Source organism: Lonchura striata, chromosome 4 (assembly GCF_050655825.1).
Source record: "Lonchura striata isolate lonStrDom1 chromosome 4, ASM5065582v1, whole genome shotgun sequence".
Classification (NCBI taxonomy): domain Eukaryota; kingdom Metazoa; phylum Chordata; class Aves; order Passeriformes; family Estrildidae; genus Lonchura; species Lonchura striata.
The window spans coordinates 2,384,632-2,400,374 of record NC_140706.1 but is presented as its reverse complement, the minus strand read 5'-3'; the positions used below and the strand labels follow the sequence as shown (position 1 = coordinate 2,400,374).

The following is a 15,743-nucleotide window of genomic DNA, read 5'->3' as shown; positions in this document are numbered from 1 at the left end:
CGGAGGCGGCGGCGGCTGCAGCGCCGGGGGCTCCGGTCCGCGGGCTCCGGGACTGCGGCCGGAGCATCGCCTCGCAGGGGCTCCGCACGGATTTCGGGGACCCCCCCACCCCGCTCCGCCCCGCGCCCCGGCCCCACCCGCGGGGCCGCCCCCTGCGCTGCGGCGAGCGCGTCCCCGCCGGGGAGGGCGGGCGGTGGAGCCGCCCCTGCGCGGAGCCCTCCGCGCACCCTCCGTCCCCCGCAAACATTCCATCCCTCCGCGCATCCTTCCGTCCCCCTGCGCACCTGCCATCCCCTCCCGCGAACACCTCATCCCTCCCCGCGCACCCTCCATCCCCCCGCGCATCGCTCCGCGCTCCCTCCACCTCTGCGCGCCCTCCGTCCTTCCGCGCACTCCTCCATCCCTCCGCGCACTCCTCCATCCCTCCGCGCATCTCTCCCCTCGTTCCTCCGCGCACTCCTCCATCCCCCCGCTCCCCCTCCATCCCTCCGCGCATCTCTCCCCTCGTTCCTCCGCGCACTCCTCCATCCCTCCGCGCATCTCTCCCCTCGTTCCTCCGCGCACTCCTCCATCCCCCCGCGCATCTCTCCCCTCGTTCCTCCGCGCACTCCTCCATCCCTCCGCGCATCTCTCCGTCCCCCCCCGCGCACCCTGCGGCCGGCGGGGCCGCTCCTGCGCGGGGATGGCGGAGCGGCCGCGCTTCCTCTGCGGCGTGGTGGAAGGTAAGTCCCTCCGGGGCCGCGGCTGGGGCCGGTGCCCGACTCGCCCGGGCATTGCAGGGGCTGTTCCGACCCACCCGAAGTGAACCGGGCTCGGGAAGGGCCCCAGGCTGTGGGAGAGGTGGGAGTGGGGCCCCATCTCTGCCAGGGGCCTGGACCAGCACCTCTGGGATGCTCCCAGCTCTCCCCAGAGAACCCTGCAGCCACCCCAGCAGAACCAAAGCCCCCAGAGGGACACAGGCACCCTCTGCTCGGCCTCCAGAGCTCTGCAAGGGGTTCTTGGCTGCCCTGGACTCGGGGCAGCTTCCCGGTGTGTCCCCCCTGCCCACCCTACCCGTGGGACAGCTGTGCAGGACCCGTGGCCAGAGCCAGCCAGGAGAGCTCTGTGCTTCTCCCTCCCCACATCCCCAACTCCCTCTGGAGCTGAGCACCCACCAGGCAGAATCATCTGCCCTTCTGCTGGCAGCACTGTGAGGGGCACTGCCCTCTGCCTCACCTGAGAGGGTGCAGGAGCACCGTGCAAACAAAGGTAAAATAAACAGGAAATGCAGGGGTGGAGAAGCTGACATGAGTCAGACGTGAATCATTGATATAGTAGAGCTGACCTGGGGAAGAGGGCAGGGATGATGCTGGCAAATCCATTCCAGGAGAACACTGCTGGCAGGGTGTGTGCAGCACTCAGAGGCCTCCTTGCCAGCCCACGCCAGCTCACAGCAACATGTGCTGTGAAAGTGTCACTTGCAGGGGCCATACAGGGACTCTGGGGACCTCGCTGGGATCTCAAAATAGCAAATTATTTACCACAGAAATAACTTTTTTTGAGGTGAAATGTTTGCTGAGATTCTCAAGTGGCCACAAATTTTGGCACAGTGGGGTGTGTGACCATAGCAAGGTGACCATATATTATTTCAAAGTACGTGGAATAACCATGTAGGTGTTCAGGCAGGTAGAAAATCTGTCTGCAGAGAGAAGACAGATGGAGAGTGGGTGTTGTTGTGGTGCAAGCCCCCTCACCATTGCCCAGGACCGGTGCTGGGGGTTGCAGGGTGGGCTCCTGCCAAAGGGAGCCAAGGGAATGGGGGCAGATGAGCTCTGGGACACTCAGGTGCTTTGGGAAATGCAGGTGACACTGGCCAGACATGGAGAGCTGGTCCTTTCTCCCAGCTTGATGGAGTCAGTGCAGCCTGCCCCTGTGCACCACCCAGTTTTGGGAATGCTGTCATTTCCCAAGTGTCTGCTCCCCTTGGCCCCGGCTGCTGGAAATTGCAGTGATTGACTCCAAAGTTGCTCATGATGCAGAGAGAAAGCAGGAAGACACCTTGATGTCCAATTGCCATCCTTGTCCAAGACATAATGGATTTTCTGTGAACCTTCACGTTGCATCTGGAAGAGAATTTAAGTAGCTGAAGGTTCTTCTCTTGCTGAATCTCATGTCTGTGCTGGGACTCTGGCAGGTTCCCTTTAACCTCCACTTTGAGGAGCTGTCAAATCTGCATCTCTCCAAACCCATTTATCAGCCTGTCCCAGGGGAAGGGGTCAGTGTTCCTCTGGATATCCTTTCTCCCCGGCTTTGCAGACAGCTCTGCACCTCCCAGATCTTCCTACATGCAGAAAAAGGAAGCGGTCCCAACAGCAGAATGGGTGCTGCATGTCTGGCAGTGCATCTCTGCACTTTCCAACAACTGCATTTTGCCTTTTTTTCTGTCCCTTTTGCAGGTTTCTACGGGAGACCATGGTCAATGGATCAGAGGAAACTTCTCTTTCAATGGCAAGTACCCTGAATTTTCCTCTCTAGAAGGTGCGGGGGTGGCAGCCAAGGGGGTCTCACGCTTCTGCAGTGTCCCCCTGTCCCAGCGCTCTCACGGTGGCGGGGCCGCGGGTGCTGCGGGACGGACGGACGGACAGACGGACGGACGGACGGACACGGGGCCTCCCCGTGCCGGCAGGTGGTGCTGGGGCTCCGCACATCCCGCTGCCACCAGCAGGACACCAGGCGGGCAATCCCAGCCAGCCGGGGCTCGCTGGATGGGAACGGAGAACATCTCTCCATCCTGAGCAGGGGTGGCTGCTGTGTCCTCAGGCTGCCATCCCTGCCTGGTGTGGGTGGCCCTGCCGTGTCCCCATGCATGTCTGTGTCCCTGTGGCACAAGGATGTGCTCGGGGTGTGTCCCTGGGATGGGAGGTTTGTGTGCAGCTCTTCTCCAAGCGGCTGCTGCCCATGCACGGGGCATCAGGGGGATGAGCAGCGCTGACAGGACCTGCCACCAGTGACCTGGGGCTCTGCAGGGCCTCCCGTGGTGACAGTGTGGGCAGTGACGAGTGTAATTAAGGACCAGAGTGCAGGGAGCAGAGATACAGGTACAGAATGTGGAAGGAAAACAAGCTGTGATGTTTTAAAGTACCTCAGGAATGAGAAGGTCCTGTCTGGTGCTGGACTGGGGTGTGTTCACGTGGTGACACATGAGGGTGACATGTCCATCAATATTTTTCTTACCTGGAAAGAAATAAAATAAGGGACTTTTATAATGTGATACGTTAAGTGCTTTCTACTCTGTTCACCATGGGAAAATGTAAAACATTGTTTGCTGAGGAGGATAAATAAAACTAAATTAATATATCCAATGGTTTCCATACAGAAGTGCCAAAAGAGGGAGGTGTCCACCCTCGCAGGGGGCACATCCTCACACCCTACTGGTGTCTGACACAAACCTTAGAGCTCAGCACTGGGATTCCTGGCTGAGATCTCTGTTTCCAAGAGCCCGTGAGGAGCCTGGCTGACTCCTTGCTCTCCCTGCACAGGCTGCAGCGCCGGGGGCTGAACTGCTACATGTACGCGCCCAAGGATGAGCTGAAGCACCGGCTGCTCTGGAGAGAGCCCTACACAGAGCATGAGGCAGGTAGCGGCTCTGCTGGGCCCCTCGGGGGGCTGCAGGCATCACAGGTGCCTGAGGGCAAAGCATGGGCCGTGTCCCAGCTCTTTCCACCCTGCCAGGACCTTGCCCATTGCAGGGAAGCCCCCAGACCTTGCCAAGGACTCCCAGACCGTGCCCATCATATGGAATTGCCTAAGGGACCCACCTAGCCTCCCATGTGGGTCTCAGGCAATGTGCTTGAGTATACCCAGGCACACAGACCCTTGTCAGAAGTCCTCTGTGTCTTAAGGGAGTGGAAATGGTCCTCCTGGAGCCTCTCCCCTCCCAATGACCTCAGCTCCTTCCTTTCACAGAGTTCACTCTCCCTCCATCCCTTGTCCTGTTTCATCCCCTGTTCCCTTTGTGCTGCTCCGTTCTTTGTTTCCTTCCATCCCTTGTGCCACTTCATCCCCTGTCCCCCTTCATCCCTTGTCCTGCTTGATCCTTTTTCTCCCTCCATCCCTTATTCCCCTCCACCCCTTGTCCCTCTCCATCCCTTGCACCCTCCATTCCTTGTCCTATTCCATCCCTTGATCCTGCTCCATCCTTTATCTCCCTCCATCCCTTATTCCCTCCATTCCCTGTCCCATTCCATTTCTTATCCTTCTCCATCCTTTATTCCCCTCCATCCCTTGTCCCCTCCATCCCTTGTCCCCTGCATCCCTTATTCCCCTCCACTCATTGTTCCATTCCATCTCTTGTCCTGCTCCATCCCTTATTCCCCTCCATCCCTTGTCCTGCTCCATCCCCTGTCCCCTCCATCCCTTGTCCCCTCCATCCCTCATCCCCCTCCATCCCTTATTCCCTCCATTCCCTGTCCCATTCCATTTCTTATCCTTCTCCATCCTTTATTCCCCTCCATCCCTTGTCCCCTCCATCCCTCATCCCCCTCCATCCCTCATCCCCTCCATCCCTTGTCCCCTCCATCCCTCATCCCCCTCCATCCCTCATCCCCCTCCATCCCCTGTCCCCTCCATCCCTCATCCCCCTCCATCCCCTGTCCCCTCCATCCCTCATCCCCCTCCATCCCTCATCCCCCTCCATCCCTCGTCCCGCCCCACGGCGCCTCCCAGCTCTCACAGGCCCGCTGTGCTCTGTCCCCAGCCCGCATGCGGTCTCTCATCGAAGCTGCCCAAGAGCAGGAGGTGGAGATTATCTTCGCCATTTCTGCTGGCCAGGACATGGTGTTTTCCAGCGCTGGGGATCGGCTCCTGCTGCAGCAAAAACTCAGGCAGGTACCGTGGGCCGTTCCTTCATCCCACTGCTCCCAGGCAAGGGGCACATGTGGTTTTTTTGTGTGGTTCTTGTTCCCACCCCGTGGGCTGTTCCTTCATCCCACTGCTCCCAGGCAAGGGGCACATGTGGATTTTTTGTGTGGTTCTTGTGCCCACCCCATGGGCTGTTCCTTCATCCCACTGCTCCCAGGCAAGGGGCACATGTGGGTTTTTTTGTGTGGTTCTTGTGCCCACCCCGTGGGCCGTTCCTTCATCCCACTGCTCCCAGGCAAGGGGCACATGTGGGTTTTTTGTGTGGTCCCTGTGCCCACCCCATGGGCTGGCGTGGGGGTGTAAATCCCTCCTGCTGCTGCACAGAGGCACCAGCTCTGGGCTGCCCAGTGGCCAATGTGCTGTCCCTGTGATGGTGACAGAGAGCTGAGGGCTCTCTGGGGCAGGAAAAGGACCAGCCAAGCCCCAGAACTTGCTGGGCAGCACCGAGGGATGGCAGAGGCTGGAGCAGAGCCACAGTTCCCCAGGGTGGGTGAAGAGCTGCTGGCATGGTGGGGTTGCTCCATGGGCAGCTGCTACTCCCTTGGCACTGCCCAGGCAGGAACTGCCCCACGCTGTGCCGTGCCCAGATGCCCCTGTCCAGCCCCCTGGGGCTCTCTGCTGCCCGGGGATCCCAGCAGCCCCTGTCTGTGCCCACAGGTGGCTGCCATGGGGTGCCGCTCCTTCGCGCTGCTCTTTGACGACATCGACCCCTGCATGTGCCAAGCTGACAGAGATGTCTTCCCCTCCCTGGCACAGGCTCAGGCCTCCGTGGCCAACGAGGTGTACCAGGAGCTGGGCCAGCCCTCCGTCTTCCTCTTCTGCCCTACAGGTATTGCCCACAGCCCTGCAGCCCCAGCTGCCCAAAGCGGGGAGCCCCCTCAGAGTGGGGTGCCCTTTGGCTGCACCCCTGGCCCTGCTGAGAGCTGAGTGCCCTGGCAGCCCCCACAGCTCTGCCTGGACTCCTCACCCTGCCAGGTGTTATAAATGGAAATTTATTCCACCAAATTAAAAACAAAAATAGTTTTATTAGCGGTCAAATTCTAACTAGCCAGCCACGAAAAAAAAAACCAGAGCCGAGCCCAGGGATCGACCCTGGGTGTGTGACAAGGAGTCAGCCTCAGGAGAGGTTTTCCCCTATGCTCACACCTCCATCCTGGCACAAGTGGTTTTTATAGGGAAAATTCCACCTGAGGCCAAGATTTCAGCAGTCAGTCTTCCATTCAGAGTCCATAGGTTAATAAGATTTTCTGTTTTGGTGATGAGGAAGAACAATTCAGTGTCAGGAGTTGTTGAATCCCTTGATGAAATTTACTGAACGCTGCATTCACATGGATCTGCCCGAGGATTTCCACAATGTCCATCTTGGGTGGTTTATTTGATGATCAGTGCCCCATCTCCCGGCAGTCACATCCTTTTACTTGTAAATCAGGTTTTGTTTTGCCTGTGAGGGTGGGGGGTGCTTCTAAAACGAGCATAATCTAACAAATATCCAATATTACACATTTCATACAAGGAATGGTGCAAATTATGTTTACTACACATAACACAGGGGAGCTCTGGCTGTCTCAGGACTAGACTAGGACTAGTCCATGATCCCAGCAGCCTCTCCTCTCCTGGTCCCCAGCTCTCAGGGGATGTTCTGTGCTCTCTCCCTAGAATATTGCAGCTCTCTCTGCTCTCCCAGCCCCAGCCAGTCCTGCTACCTGCAGACCATCGGCCAAGAGCTGCTCCCAGGCATCGGTGTCATCTGGACAGGTGAGCACCAAGGCCAGCTCTGGGTGTGTGGCCGCGTGCAGTGTCTGCAAACCCTGTGGTCACAGGCTGTCCTGGGAGAGCCACCAGCGAGTGACCCCGCTGTGGTGCCCCACACTGGGGTGTGCAGCCCCCCAGGCAGGGCTCTGAGCTGGGGGTCTGCTGTCCTGACTGGGGAGCGTGGGTGGGGTGGCTGCAACCTCATCTCCGTGTCCGTGTGTCCCTGCTGTGTGTCTGTGATGGACCCTGTGGCCCACGTGTGTCCCTGCCCTGATGCCCCAGGCCCCAAGGTGGTGTCACAGGAGCTCTCAGCAGAGCTGCTGGAGGAGGTGGAGGCTGTCCTGAGGCGCCGCCCCGTCATCTGGGACAACCTCTACGCCAACGACTACGACTGCAGACGTGTCTTCCTGGGCCCCTACATGGGCCGTGCTCCTGGCCTCATGTCCAAGCTCCACGGGTTGCTCCTCAACCCCAACTGTGAGCTCCAGGCCAACTTCATCCCCATACACACGCTGGGCACCTGGTTTCAGAGCGAGCTGGGGAGCTGTGCCCACCCTGACCATGCAGGTACCTGTGCCCTCCCATCCGTGCCCAGCCCTGCACGGAGCCAGGGCTGCCCAGGCTGATGAGCTGCAGTTCCTCAGGAATGGAGGGAGCCCTGAAGGACAACCAAGGTGCTCAGGATGGAAGCTACAGCCCCCAGGAAGCCTTGGAGCTGGCGCTGCGTGAGTGGGTGGCCGAGATAAACCAGCAGGCCTTGGAGCCAGGTAGGCAGTGCATTTGCACAAGCAGCAAATCATCATCCCTCAATCCCTGGAGTGCTGGAATAGGGGTGAGGAAGCCCCACCCTGTCCATCTGGAGGGTCTCTGGGGCTGGTGTGGCAGCAGGGCCGTGCGTGCCACGCTGGGCACGTGTGGGTGTCCGTCCTGCCGTGCTGCCCCGTGGGTGCTCCTACCATGGCTGCAGCCTGGAGAGGGTTTCCTTGGCTGGCAGAACCAGAGCCTGGGCCAGCTCTGGAAGAAGAGGTCAGCCAGGGGTGAGCTTGGTGTTTTGCAATGTTTGCCTCAGCAAAGCCACAGCCTCACCAGCCCCAGAGGCCTGAACTTGAGCCCAGGGTCCTGGCAGCTCAGCTCCTGCCAGCTCAGGGATGGAGGTCCCTGGCACTGTCCTGCCCCATGGGCAGTAGCCTCCATGCAGGTGCCAAAGGAGCTTCCCTCTTGTTCCTTTCTGGCAGGAGGAAGGACCCCAGGACACCCCAGTGTGAGCCTCAAGGGAGGAGCAAAGCTGCAGCCTGGCACGGCGGGAGGACAGGAGGTCACTCCTGACCCTCAGCCCCACAAATCTGCTCCTGGGGCAGATCCTGAGCCCTGTGCACCAGAGGAGGGGTGCAGGGAGGTGACCTCAGAGCCTGACAGGGACAGTGGGAGCAGGACTCCTGCTGGCCATCAGCAGAGCCCTCCAAGGGCTGGGGACCAGCTTGCCACAGGGAGCTGTGAGCCCTCCTCTGCTCTGCCCAGCGTGGCTGGGAGTGCCCAATGTGGAGGAATCCCGGTGGCCACCGAGACCCTCCCCAGCCCAAGCCTCACCACGAGCTCCAGCAATGGGGCCAGCACCACTCAGAACATTTCCCTGCCCACCAGTGATGCCAGGCCAGGGGATGGCAGCCCTGTCCAGTCTCCAAGCAGCAGCCAGCCTGAGGCCATCAGGACTGATGTGCCCCAGACACCCCCAGGACCTGGGGCTGGTGCCAGCCCTGGTGCCCCAGCCCCACTGACTGATGAGGTTGGTGCTAGCCCTGGTCCCATGGCACCAGTGACCCCAGAGGAGGCTGGGCCTGGCCCCATGGCACCACTGCCCCCCAAGGAAGCCATAACCAGCTCCCCAGCACAGGTGACCCCAGAAGAGCCCAGGACCAGCCCCGTGGCACCAGTGACCCCAGAGGAAGCTGGGCCTGGCCCTATGACCCCCAACAATGCTAGGACCAGCCCTACAGCAAAGATGACCCCAGAGGAGCTCAGGATCAGTCCCATGGCACCAGTGACCCCAGAGGAGGCTGGGCCTGGCCCCATGACCCCCAAGGAGGCCAGGACCAGCCCCACATCACAGGTTACCCCAGAGGATGCTGAGTCTGGCCCCATGACCCCCAAGGAGGCCAGGACCAGCCCCACATCACAGGTTACCCCAGAGGAGACTGAATCTGGCCCCATGACCCCCAAGGAGGCCAGGACCAGCCCCACATCACAGATGACCCCAGAAAAAGCCAGGCCAAGCCTCACAGCACCGATGACCCCAGAAGAGGCTGAGTCTGGCCTTATGGCACCGATGACCCCAGAGGAGGCCGGATCCAACCCCACGGCACCACTGAGCCCAGAGGAGGCCGTGTCCAGCCCTACAGCACCGCTGACCCTGGAGGAGGTGCGGATGCTGGTGGAGCTCTTCTACCTGCCCTACCACCATGGCGCTCTGGCACAGCAGCTCCTGGAGCATTTTCGGTGGCTGCGGGCAAACAGCCTCAGCGTGGGGGTACCGGCCACGGCGCCTGATGCCTGCGGGGTAAGACTGGTCCTGGGGTGGCTCGTGTGTCCCCAGGGTGGCTGACAGAGAGGCGGTGTGTCCCCAGTGATATGAACAGGGTCTATGCCTTTATGAATGTTCAGCTCTTTGTTAAAAAGTCAGCTTGGCAGGGGGGTGTTGTAGCTTCTTCTGGTAGCCGAAGGGGGAGAAGGCTGCAGAGTCTGTCCCTGGAGTATCCATGCAGGGTCTGTCCCTGGGGTCTGTGCAGGGTCTGTCCCTGGAGTGTCCGTGCAGGGTTTGTCCCTGGGGTCTCTGGGCAGGGTCTGTCCCTGGGGTCTCCATGCAGGGTCTGTCCCTGGGGTCTCCAGGCAGGGTCTGTCCCTGGAGTGTCCATGCAGGGTTTGTCCCTGGAGTCTCTGTGCAGAGTCTGTCCCTGGAGTCTCCGTGGCACACTGGTAGCCGGAGGTGCAGAGGTGTCCAGTCTGTATCTGAAATCCCAATCCCAGACCGCCCTCTCTCCTTTCCTCCTGGCACACTGGTAGCAGAAGGGTGGGGGGATGTGCAAAGTCTGCTGCCGAGGTCCAGCAGCAGCTCTCCCTCTCCTTCCCTCCTGCTAACACCAGGAAGAGTGTTTGTTTTCCTTGTGGCTGCTTCCCACAGTCCAATCTGGTCCTCTGCAGGTTATGGTGACAGGTCAAACACAGACTAGGGATGAGGTTCCCTTTTCCCCAACCAGCACACCCATCCAGCCCCCTCCACTGTGCCCCTCTTCTTCATTTCGGGGTGTTTTTCATCCCCAAAACCCCCTCCCATGATTCCACTGGATTATTTTACATCCCAGTCCTAATTCAGGTGGGGGTGTAGGTGATTCCCAGGAGCAATTAGGTGTCCCGGCCAGGCTGTTTTGTTCCTAACACGCAGGGCAGGCGGTGGCGAGGCCGGGCTCAGTCCTTCCAGCTGCTCTGCGCTCGGACGTGCCGCCTGCACAGCCGCCTGGTCAGCACCGCCGGCAGGGCGCTGCTCTACGACCTGCACCCCTACCTCTGGGACATCCGCAACATGCTGCTGGCCGCCAGCGCCTTCGTCCTCTGGCTGGGTACGTGAGAGCCCCGGCCCTATTCTGGGGTCCCATTTGCTGGTGAAACTCTTTCTCCAACCTGTGCTTTTAAAGAAAAACTGCGCGGGTTTTCGCTGTTTGGTTTCAAGGCAGTTTATTGTTAGTTATCTAAAAGATTGTCTTCTCGGGCTGTGGCTGTTTGGTCAGTGGCCTGGGAAGAGGCTCACACACACCCTGACATCCTCTCTGTCTGTGTCTTCTTCTCTCCCCCCGCCCAGGGCTGCTGCTATCTTTTATATGATATATTATGTATTACATGTTTATAGTTTTCCCCCAATACCTACTACCTAAATTACAAAGTGCTTTTCTACTCTAAACCAATCTGTGAATGCCAACATCACTAAGAACATGGAGGCAAGGAAAAGGAAGGAGGAAGAACAGGGTCAGCCCGCTTTCCTCCATCTTAGAACTTCTGACCCCCATGTACAAAGTAAAAACCCCCCTATACAAGTGTTAAAACCTCCCTGTACAATACTAAAAAAATTTCCCCTCTACTTTGTAATTACTTTTACTACACTATCTAACCCTTTGTGACTGCTTATTCCACCTCTAAAGTTAGTAACTCATTCCATAGCTCAAACTCAAAATCACAGCTATTCTTCAGCTGCCTACCAGAGTCTAAAATGCTTCTGACTAAGGCCTAGAACCTCTAAAAATGTCTGAGAGACATTTTAAGTTCCCACACCAGCCCTGCCAGCTCCCGTCACACCTACCCAAACCCGGAGCGCCGGGATGCTGCAGCACCGGGGCACACCCAGTGCTTGTTCTCTTCCCCAAGGAGGAGGTGAAGGTGTCTGGGACCCACCGCAGAGATTTGGGGTTCTGGTGTGCAGCTGGCAGTGCCAGGGTCCCTCCTAGCTCACCTCCCCTTGGCACTTTTTCTGCTGCTGACTGAGCACCTCGCCTCCTTTGCAGATGGTCACCTCCTCTGCGACCCTGACCCCAAGGGCACCTGGGGGAGCTGCTTTGGCTGTAAGTACGGGCACTGCCCTGGCTCACCCACCTGCCTGGGGAGGTCTGGCTGCTGCCTCCCATCACCTCCAGCCCCACAGCTGTCACCATCAGGCTGCCCTTCCTCAGGAATGGCCCTGGGAACGCTGCCAGGGAGGGAGCAGTCATCGGAGCAGATCTTCACCATTTATCTCACAGCCATTGCTAGGATATGGTTCCTCAGCCCTTTTATCCCAAAGATCCCTTAGCCTGTGTAGCAAAAGGGTTCTGGGAGCAGTAATGCCCTGGGTGAGAGGTGGGGCTGTTTTTTGAATGCCTGTGCATCACTTTGCACAGTTGTCCTCTGGTTTAGGGCTCCCTGGTTGCTCTGTGGGCCTTGTGAGCTCTCACAAACCAAGAACTGTTACCAGCTGATGACCTGGGCAGGTCTCCTGAGAAGGAGCTATGTGCCTTGAGCCTCTTCCTCAGGAAAGCAGCATGCAGGGCTGCGCATTCTCACCATCCTGGGCTGCCCAGCTGGGGAACAGCTCCTTGGAGCTGTGCCAGAGGCTGATCTCCCCCTGCCCAGCAGCTTTTTGTTCACCTCACACATGTCTGTGTCCTGCTGCTTCCAGGGTGCCAGAGTATCACTGCCCCGATGCTGCTGGGGAGGGATGCCGAGCCCTGGGCGCGCCGTGGGGGCCTCTTTGGAGAGCTGCAGGTGAGAGTGTGTCCCTCCCTCGCTGTGGGGGCTGAAAGAGCCACTGGGCAGCCAGCATCCCAACCCTGCTGCTGAGCTGCTGCAAACTTGGGAAGGCAGAGCTGAAGGCCAAGCTGCATGCGGCCTCTGCGCCTCAGCTGTGGTTCCCGGCGTTTCAGGAGTCTCAGAGCTGCTGTCTCCAGGATGAGGTTTGGAGTCAGGATGAACTGATGGGCTCTGTCTCTTCCAGGCACTGCTGCCCGTGGGGAACAGCTGTGACCTCTTCTACCATCCACCCCCACTCTTCCCGTCCAGCCAGCTGTACCTGCTGCGCCCGCTGCTGCCCCTGGACAAGGTGGGAGCTGTGGCATGGAGGGGGGTCCTGCCAGAGCCTTTGCATGGCTTGTGCTGCCCATAAAATGATGAATTGTAGGTTCATCTGCTGCTGGCCCCAGGCTGAGCTCCCAGTGTGGGGGTGACACAGGTGGGGAGGGTCCTTGTGTCCAGCTCTGCTCAGAGCCAGCTGGTCCAGGACAACTCTTGGGGTGGAGAATGTGCTGTGGTCTCAGCAAACCCTCCTCTCTGTGACGGGGGCCTGGGCAGAGCAGGAGAGGGAACCCCTCAGCCCTGGATAAACCAGCACCAGGGCAGGGTTGCCAAGTTGTGGATGATCTCCTGAGCAGCCCCAGTGCTGATCTCCAGCACTGGCTGTGAGCAGATGTCAGGAAAAATCCAGAACAGGACACGTCTGGATGGCAACTTCTGCAGCCTTCACCAGCCTGCAGCTCTGGGCACTGCCAGAGCTTGTGGGGATCCGTGTCCAAATCCCTTCTTCAAACTCTCATCCAGTTGATGAGGTGATTCCCTGCTGCAGAGCAGCAGTTTCTGTCAGCTGTGACCTGCTTGGTGCCAGCCCCCTGCCCTGACATCCCAGCAGCTTGATGGCATGGGGAGAGAAAGGGAGAATCTGCATATGGAGGGACAAAATGTTAAAAGTTTCCCATGTACCTGCAGCGAGCACCCCTGTCCCTCACCCTGCTCCTCTCCAGCTCAAGGAAAGGCTAACACTCCAAATCCAGCCACCACAAACACGAGCCCAGCTCGTCTGCTCAGGCTGAACCTCAACAACAACAATGCTGAGAGGAAGAGCCAGCTGAGCCCACTGGCCTGTTGCAGGAACAGGCACAGCAGGGCATGGTCCTGCCTCTGGTTTTGGGTGATCAGGGCAACCTCCCCTTTCAGGAACAAAGCTTTTATCAGAATGTTTGCAGCAGCAAACTCAACTGTGACCAAGACAGGACATTTGGGGATGTCCTGCTGTGCTCAGGCTCTCTGGAGATCTGAGTTTCAGGGTTGTTTCTGGTGCCATTCTGGCTGCTCTGAGTGTGCTCCAGCAGCTGCTCTCGGGATGCCGGACCAGAATGGCAATTTCTGTGCTGTGGCAATGAGCCCGAGGCCAGCAGAAGGTGGTGGCTGGCATTGTGGCACAGCAGGTACAGACAGGGCTGACATGGATCCGGGTCTTCCAGGGAGAACTTTATCGCATGTGCCGGGAGAGTTTGGACTGTGATCCCAAAGTGGCAGAGATCCTCGTGGCCCACCCGGATCTCCTCGGTGACAGGTGAGATGTGGCCCCTCTGAGGCTCCCTCCTGGACATGGTGCAGGGCTGGGGAGTGAGGAGATGACCTCTCTTGGCATCCCTGTGGGGACCAACGCTGCCCAAGGCTGGCAGTGGCCTCACTGGGAGGGACAAGGAGGGACATCCTTATGCTGATGTCCAGCAGGGACATGGCAGCCACCGTTGTGGATGTCCAGCCTGGATGCTGGAGGCTGCAATGGCTCCCTTTGGCTGAGGGGTCTCAGAGGGGTGGTCAGTGGGTGCTGAGGCACGAAGGAGGAGGTTGCTCTGAGGTTTCCCAGGAGCTCCAGGCTCAGCTCGGCCATGCTCCCGCTCTGCCTGGCAGGCTCCTGGGCAGCTTCCTCAGCCTGAGCCCCGAGTACACCTTTGTGCTGGAGGATGAGGATGGTCCCTGTGGCTACGCAGCCGGAGCTCTCCACGCCGAAGGCTTCCTGCAGCAGCGAGACAGCAGCTGGCTGCCAGCCATACGGCACAAGTACCCCCCAGACCTGGGCACAGGCGGCCCAGCTCTGGGACAGGTGAGGGCACACCTGGAGCAGAGGGGAGCGGAGATGGGAGAGGTAGAGGGGGTTCCCTCACTTGTGCTTGTCTCCCGCAGGATGCCCTGGAGGAAGCGGTGCTCTTCTTCCACGCAGAGCCACTGGCAGTGCCCCAGCCCGTGCTGAGGCGCTTTCCCTCCCTGGTACAGCTGGGCACAGCTCCCCGTGTGCTGGACGTGGGGGCCAGCCGCAGCCTGGCCCTCTGCCTGCTGAGTGCACTCAGGGCCAACGGTGAGCATGAGCTCTGAGTGCTGCCCTTCATCCAAGTGCTGCCTCACCCACCAGGGCCGGGAGCTGTCCCCTGCCAGTGCTCCCAGGCACTGTCCCCTCCCCTTGCCCTGGGGGACATGTGGGCCTGTGTCTCAGGGCATCACAGGGGCACTCTGTGACAAAGGGGCAGGGGAGAGATCCATCCCCTTATGGAGGCAGGGGGGTCCCTGTCGCTGTGCCCCCAGTCCCAGCACTGGGGTCCCAGTGCCCTGAGCTCTCACCTCCCTTGCAGGGTCACGGGGAGTGTTCTGCCAGGTCAGCGACGCCGACCGGCAGCAGCTGAGCTTCTACAGCAAGCTGGGCTTTGTCGCCCTGCCCGTGGCCTGGGGCAGCTCTCCCGGCGCTCAGCTCCTGGGACGACTCCTCTGACTGTCCCAGGCCAGGCTGAACCCCCCCCATCCCACACAGCATCGGCCTGAGCAAGCAGGAGCAAAGGGGCACCTCGAGCAGGCCAGGTACACACCAGAGGGGACATGGGGGCAAGCAGGATGTCACTGGGATGTGTGCAGGGCTGTGAGGTACCTGGGAAGCAGAGAGTTATTTCTGCTACTCACGGGATTTGGCCACCTCTGTGCCCACCCCAAGTGTTGCTGTTTGCTGGGTTCCCTCCACCTTTGCTGGGTCTGCAGACCCTCAGGCCTGCAGGAGCTCATGAGTAGTGTTTGGGTTGGTGGTCCTGGGGCACAGCACGGTCCTGGGAGTGTCCCTGTCACGCTGGCTGGGCTGCCCAGCTCTCTCCATCCCCCGTGTTGCCTGAGGCTGGGCAGAGGGTGCCGGGGCTGGCTCTCGGCACTTAGAACCTGCTTGTGTGTATGGATTGATCTGGTATGGGATGTGGGGAGGCAGATTCTTTTTCTGTGCCTGGGGCCTGAGGGAAGCTCTGTCCTTGGCAATAAAGCGTTTGCTGGGCTCTCACCATGCCTCGTTTCTTGGGGGGAAAGTGTTGGGGTGCCAGCACATCCCTCTCACACCCTGACAGGCTCTCGGGCATCTCACACTGGCTGTTGCTACAGTCGGTCCTGTGTTGCCTCCAACAAAGCAGCACCCCACACATCGCAGCTGCTCTCCAGCTTCACCCAGCTCTGCTCACGTTCCAAGCCCTGCAGGGCTTTCCTGCAGGATGAGACCCTCGGGATCGGGGGGTCCCATCCTGCCCAGGACAGGCAGGATGACCAAGGGCAGGGATCTGGAAAAGGGCAGCCAGGGCCGAACTCCTCCTGCCTGATTCCCTCTCTTGCCCTTCGGAGCTGGCTGCCCCGGCTCCGGGGTGAGGAGAGGGCTGGGTGGGGTCGGGACCGCCAAAACGCCGGCAGCGGGAGCTCGGCCGGCGGCTCCCCGCGGCCCCCGCCGCGGCCGGGCAGCTCCGTCCCGGCGCTGGAGC

The 15,743-nt window shown here is 59.8% G+C and overlaps 1 protein-coding gene across 7 annotated transcripts; it reads left to right on the top strand.

Moving 5' to 3' along the window:
- Positions 1 to 200: 200 nt before the first annotated feature.
- On the top strand, positions 201 to 15,277 carry LOC110468741 (protein O-GlcNAcase-like). 7 transcript variants are annotated; one of them, XM_085577457.1, is made up of 17 exons: positions 201 to 722; positions 2,436 to 2,487; positions 3,519 to 3,612; positions 4,736 to 4,862; positions 5,656 to 5,728; positions 6,556 to 6,654; positions 6,934 to 7,218; positions 7,296 to 7,418; positions 7,887 to 9,205; positions 10,088 to 10,262; positions 11,199 to 11,255; positions 11,849 to 11,934; positions 12,164 to 12,268; positions 13,443 to 13,534; positions 13,879 to 14,071; positions 14,152 to 14,323; positions 14,595 to 15,277. In XM_085577457.1, the coding sequence occupies exons 3-17, from the start codon at positions 3,608 to 3,610 to the stop codon at positions 14,729 to 14,731; spliced, it is 3,048 nt and encodes a 1,015-aa protein (XP_085433583.1). In that variant the 5' UTR covers positions 201 to 722; positions 2,436 to 2,487; positions 3,519 to 3,607; the 3' UTR covers positions 14,732 to 15,277. The 7 variants fall into 7 exon arrangements, 6 of the variants coding, with proteins under 6 accessions (XP_085433583.1, XP_085433580.1, XP_085433582.1 ...); XM_085577454.1 differs by having other exon boundaries at positions 5,557 to 5,728; XM_085577456.1 differs by having other exon boundaries at positions 4,736 to 4,866; positions 5,557 to 5,728.
- The last annotated feature ends 466 nt before the right edge of the window (positions 15,278 to 15,743 follow it).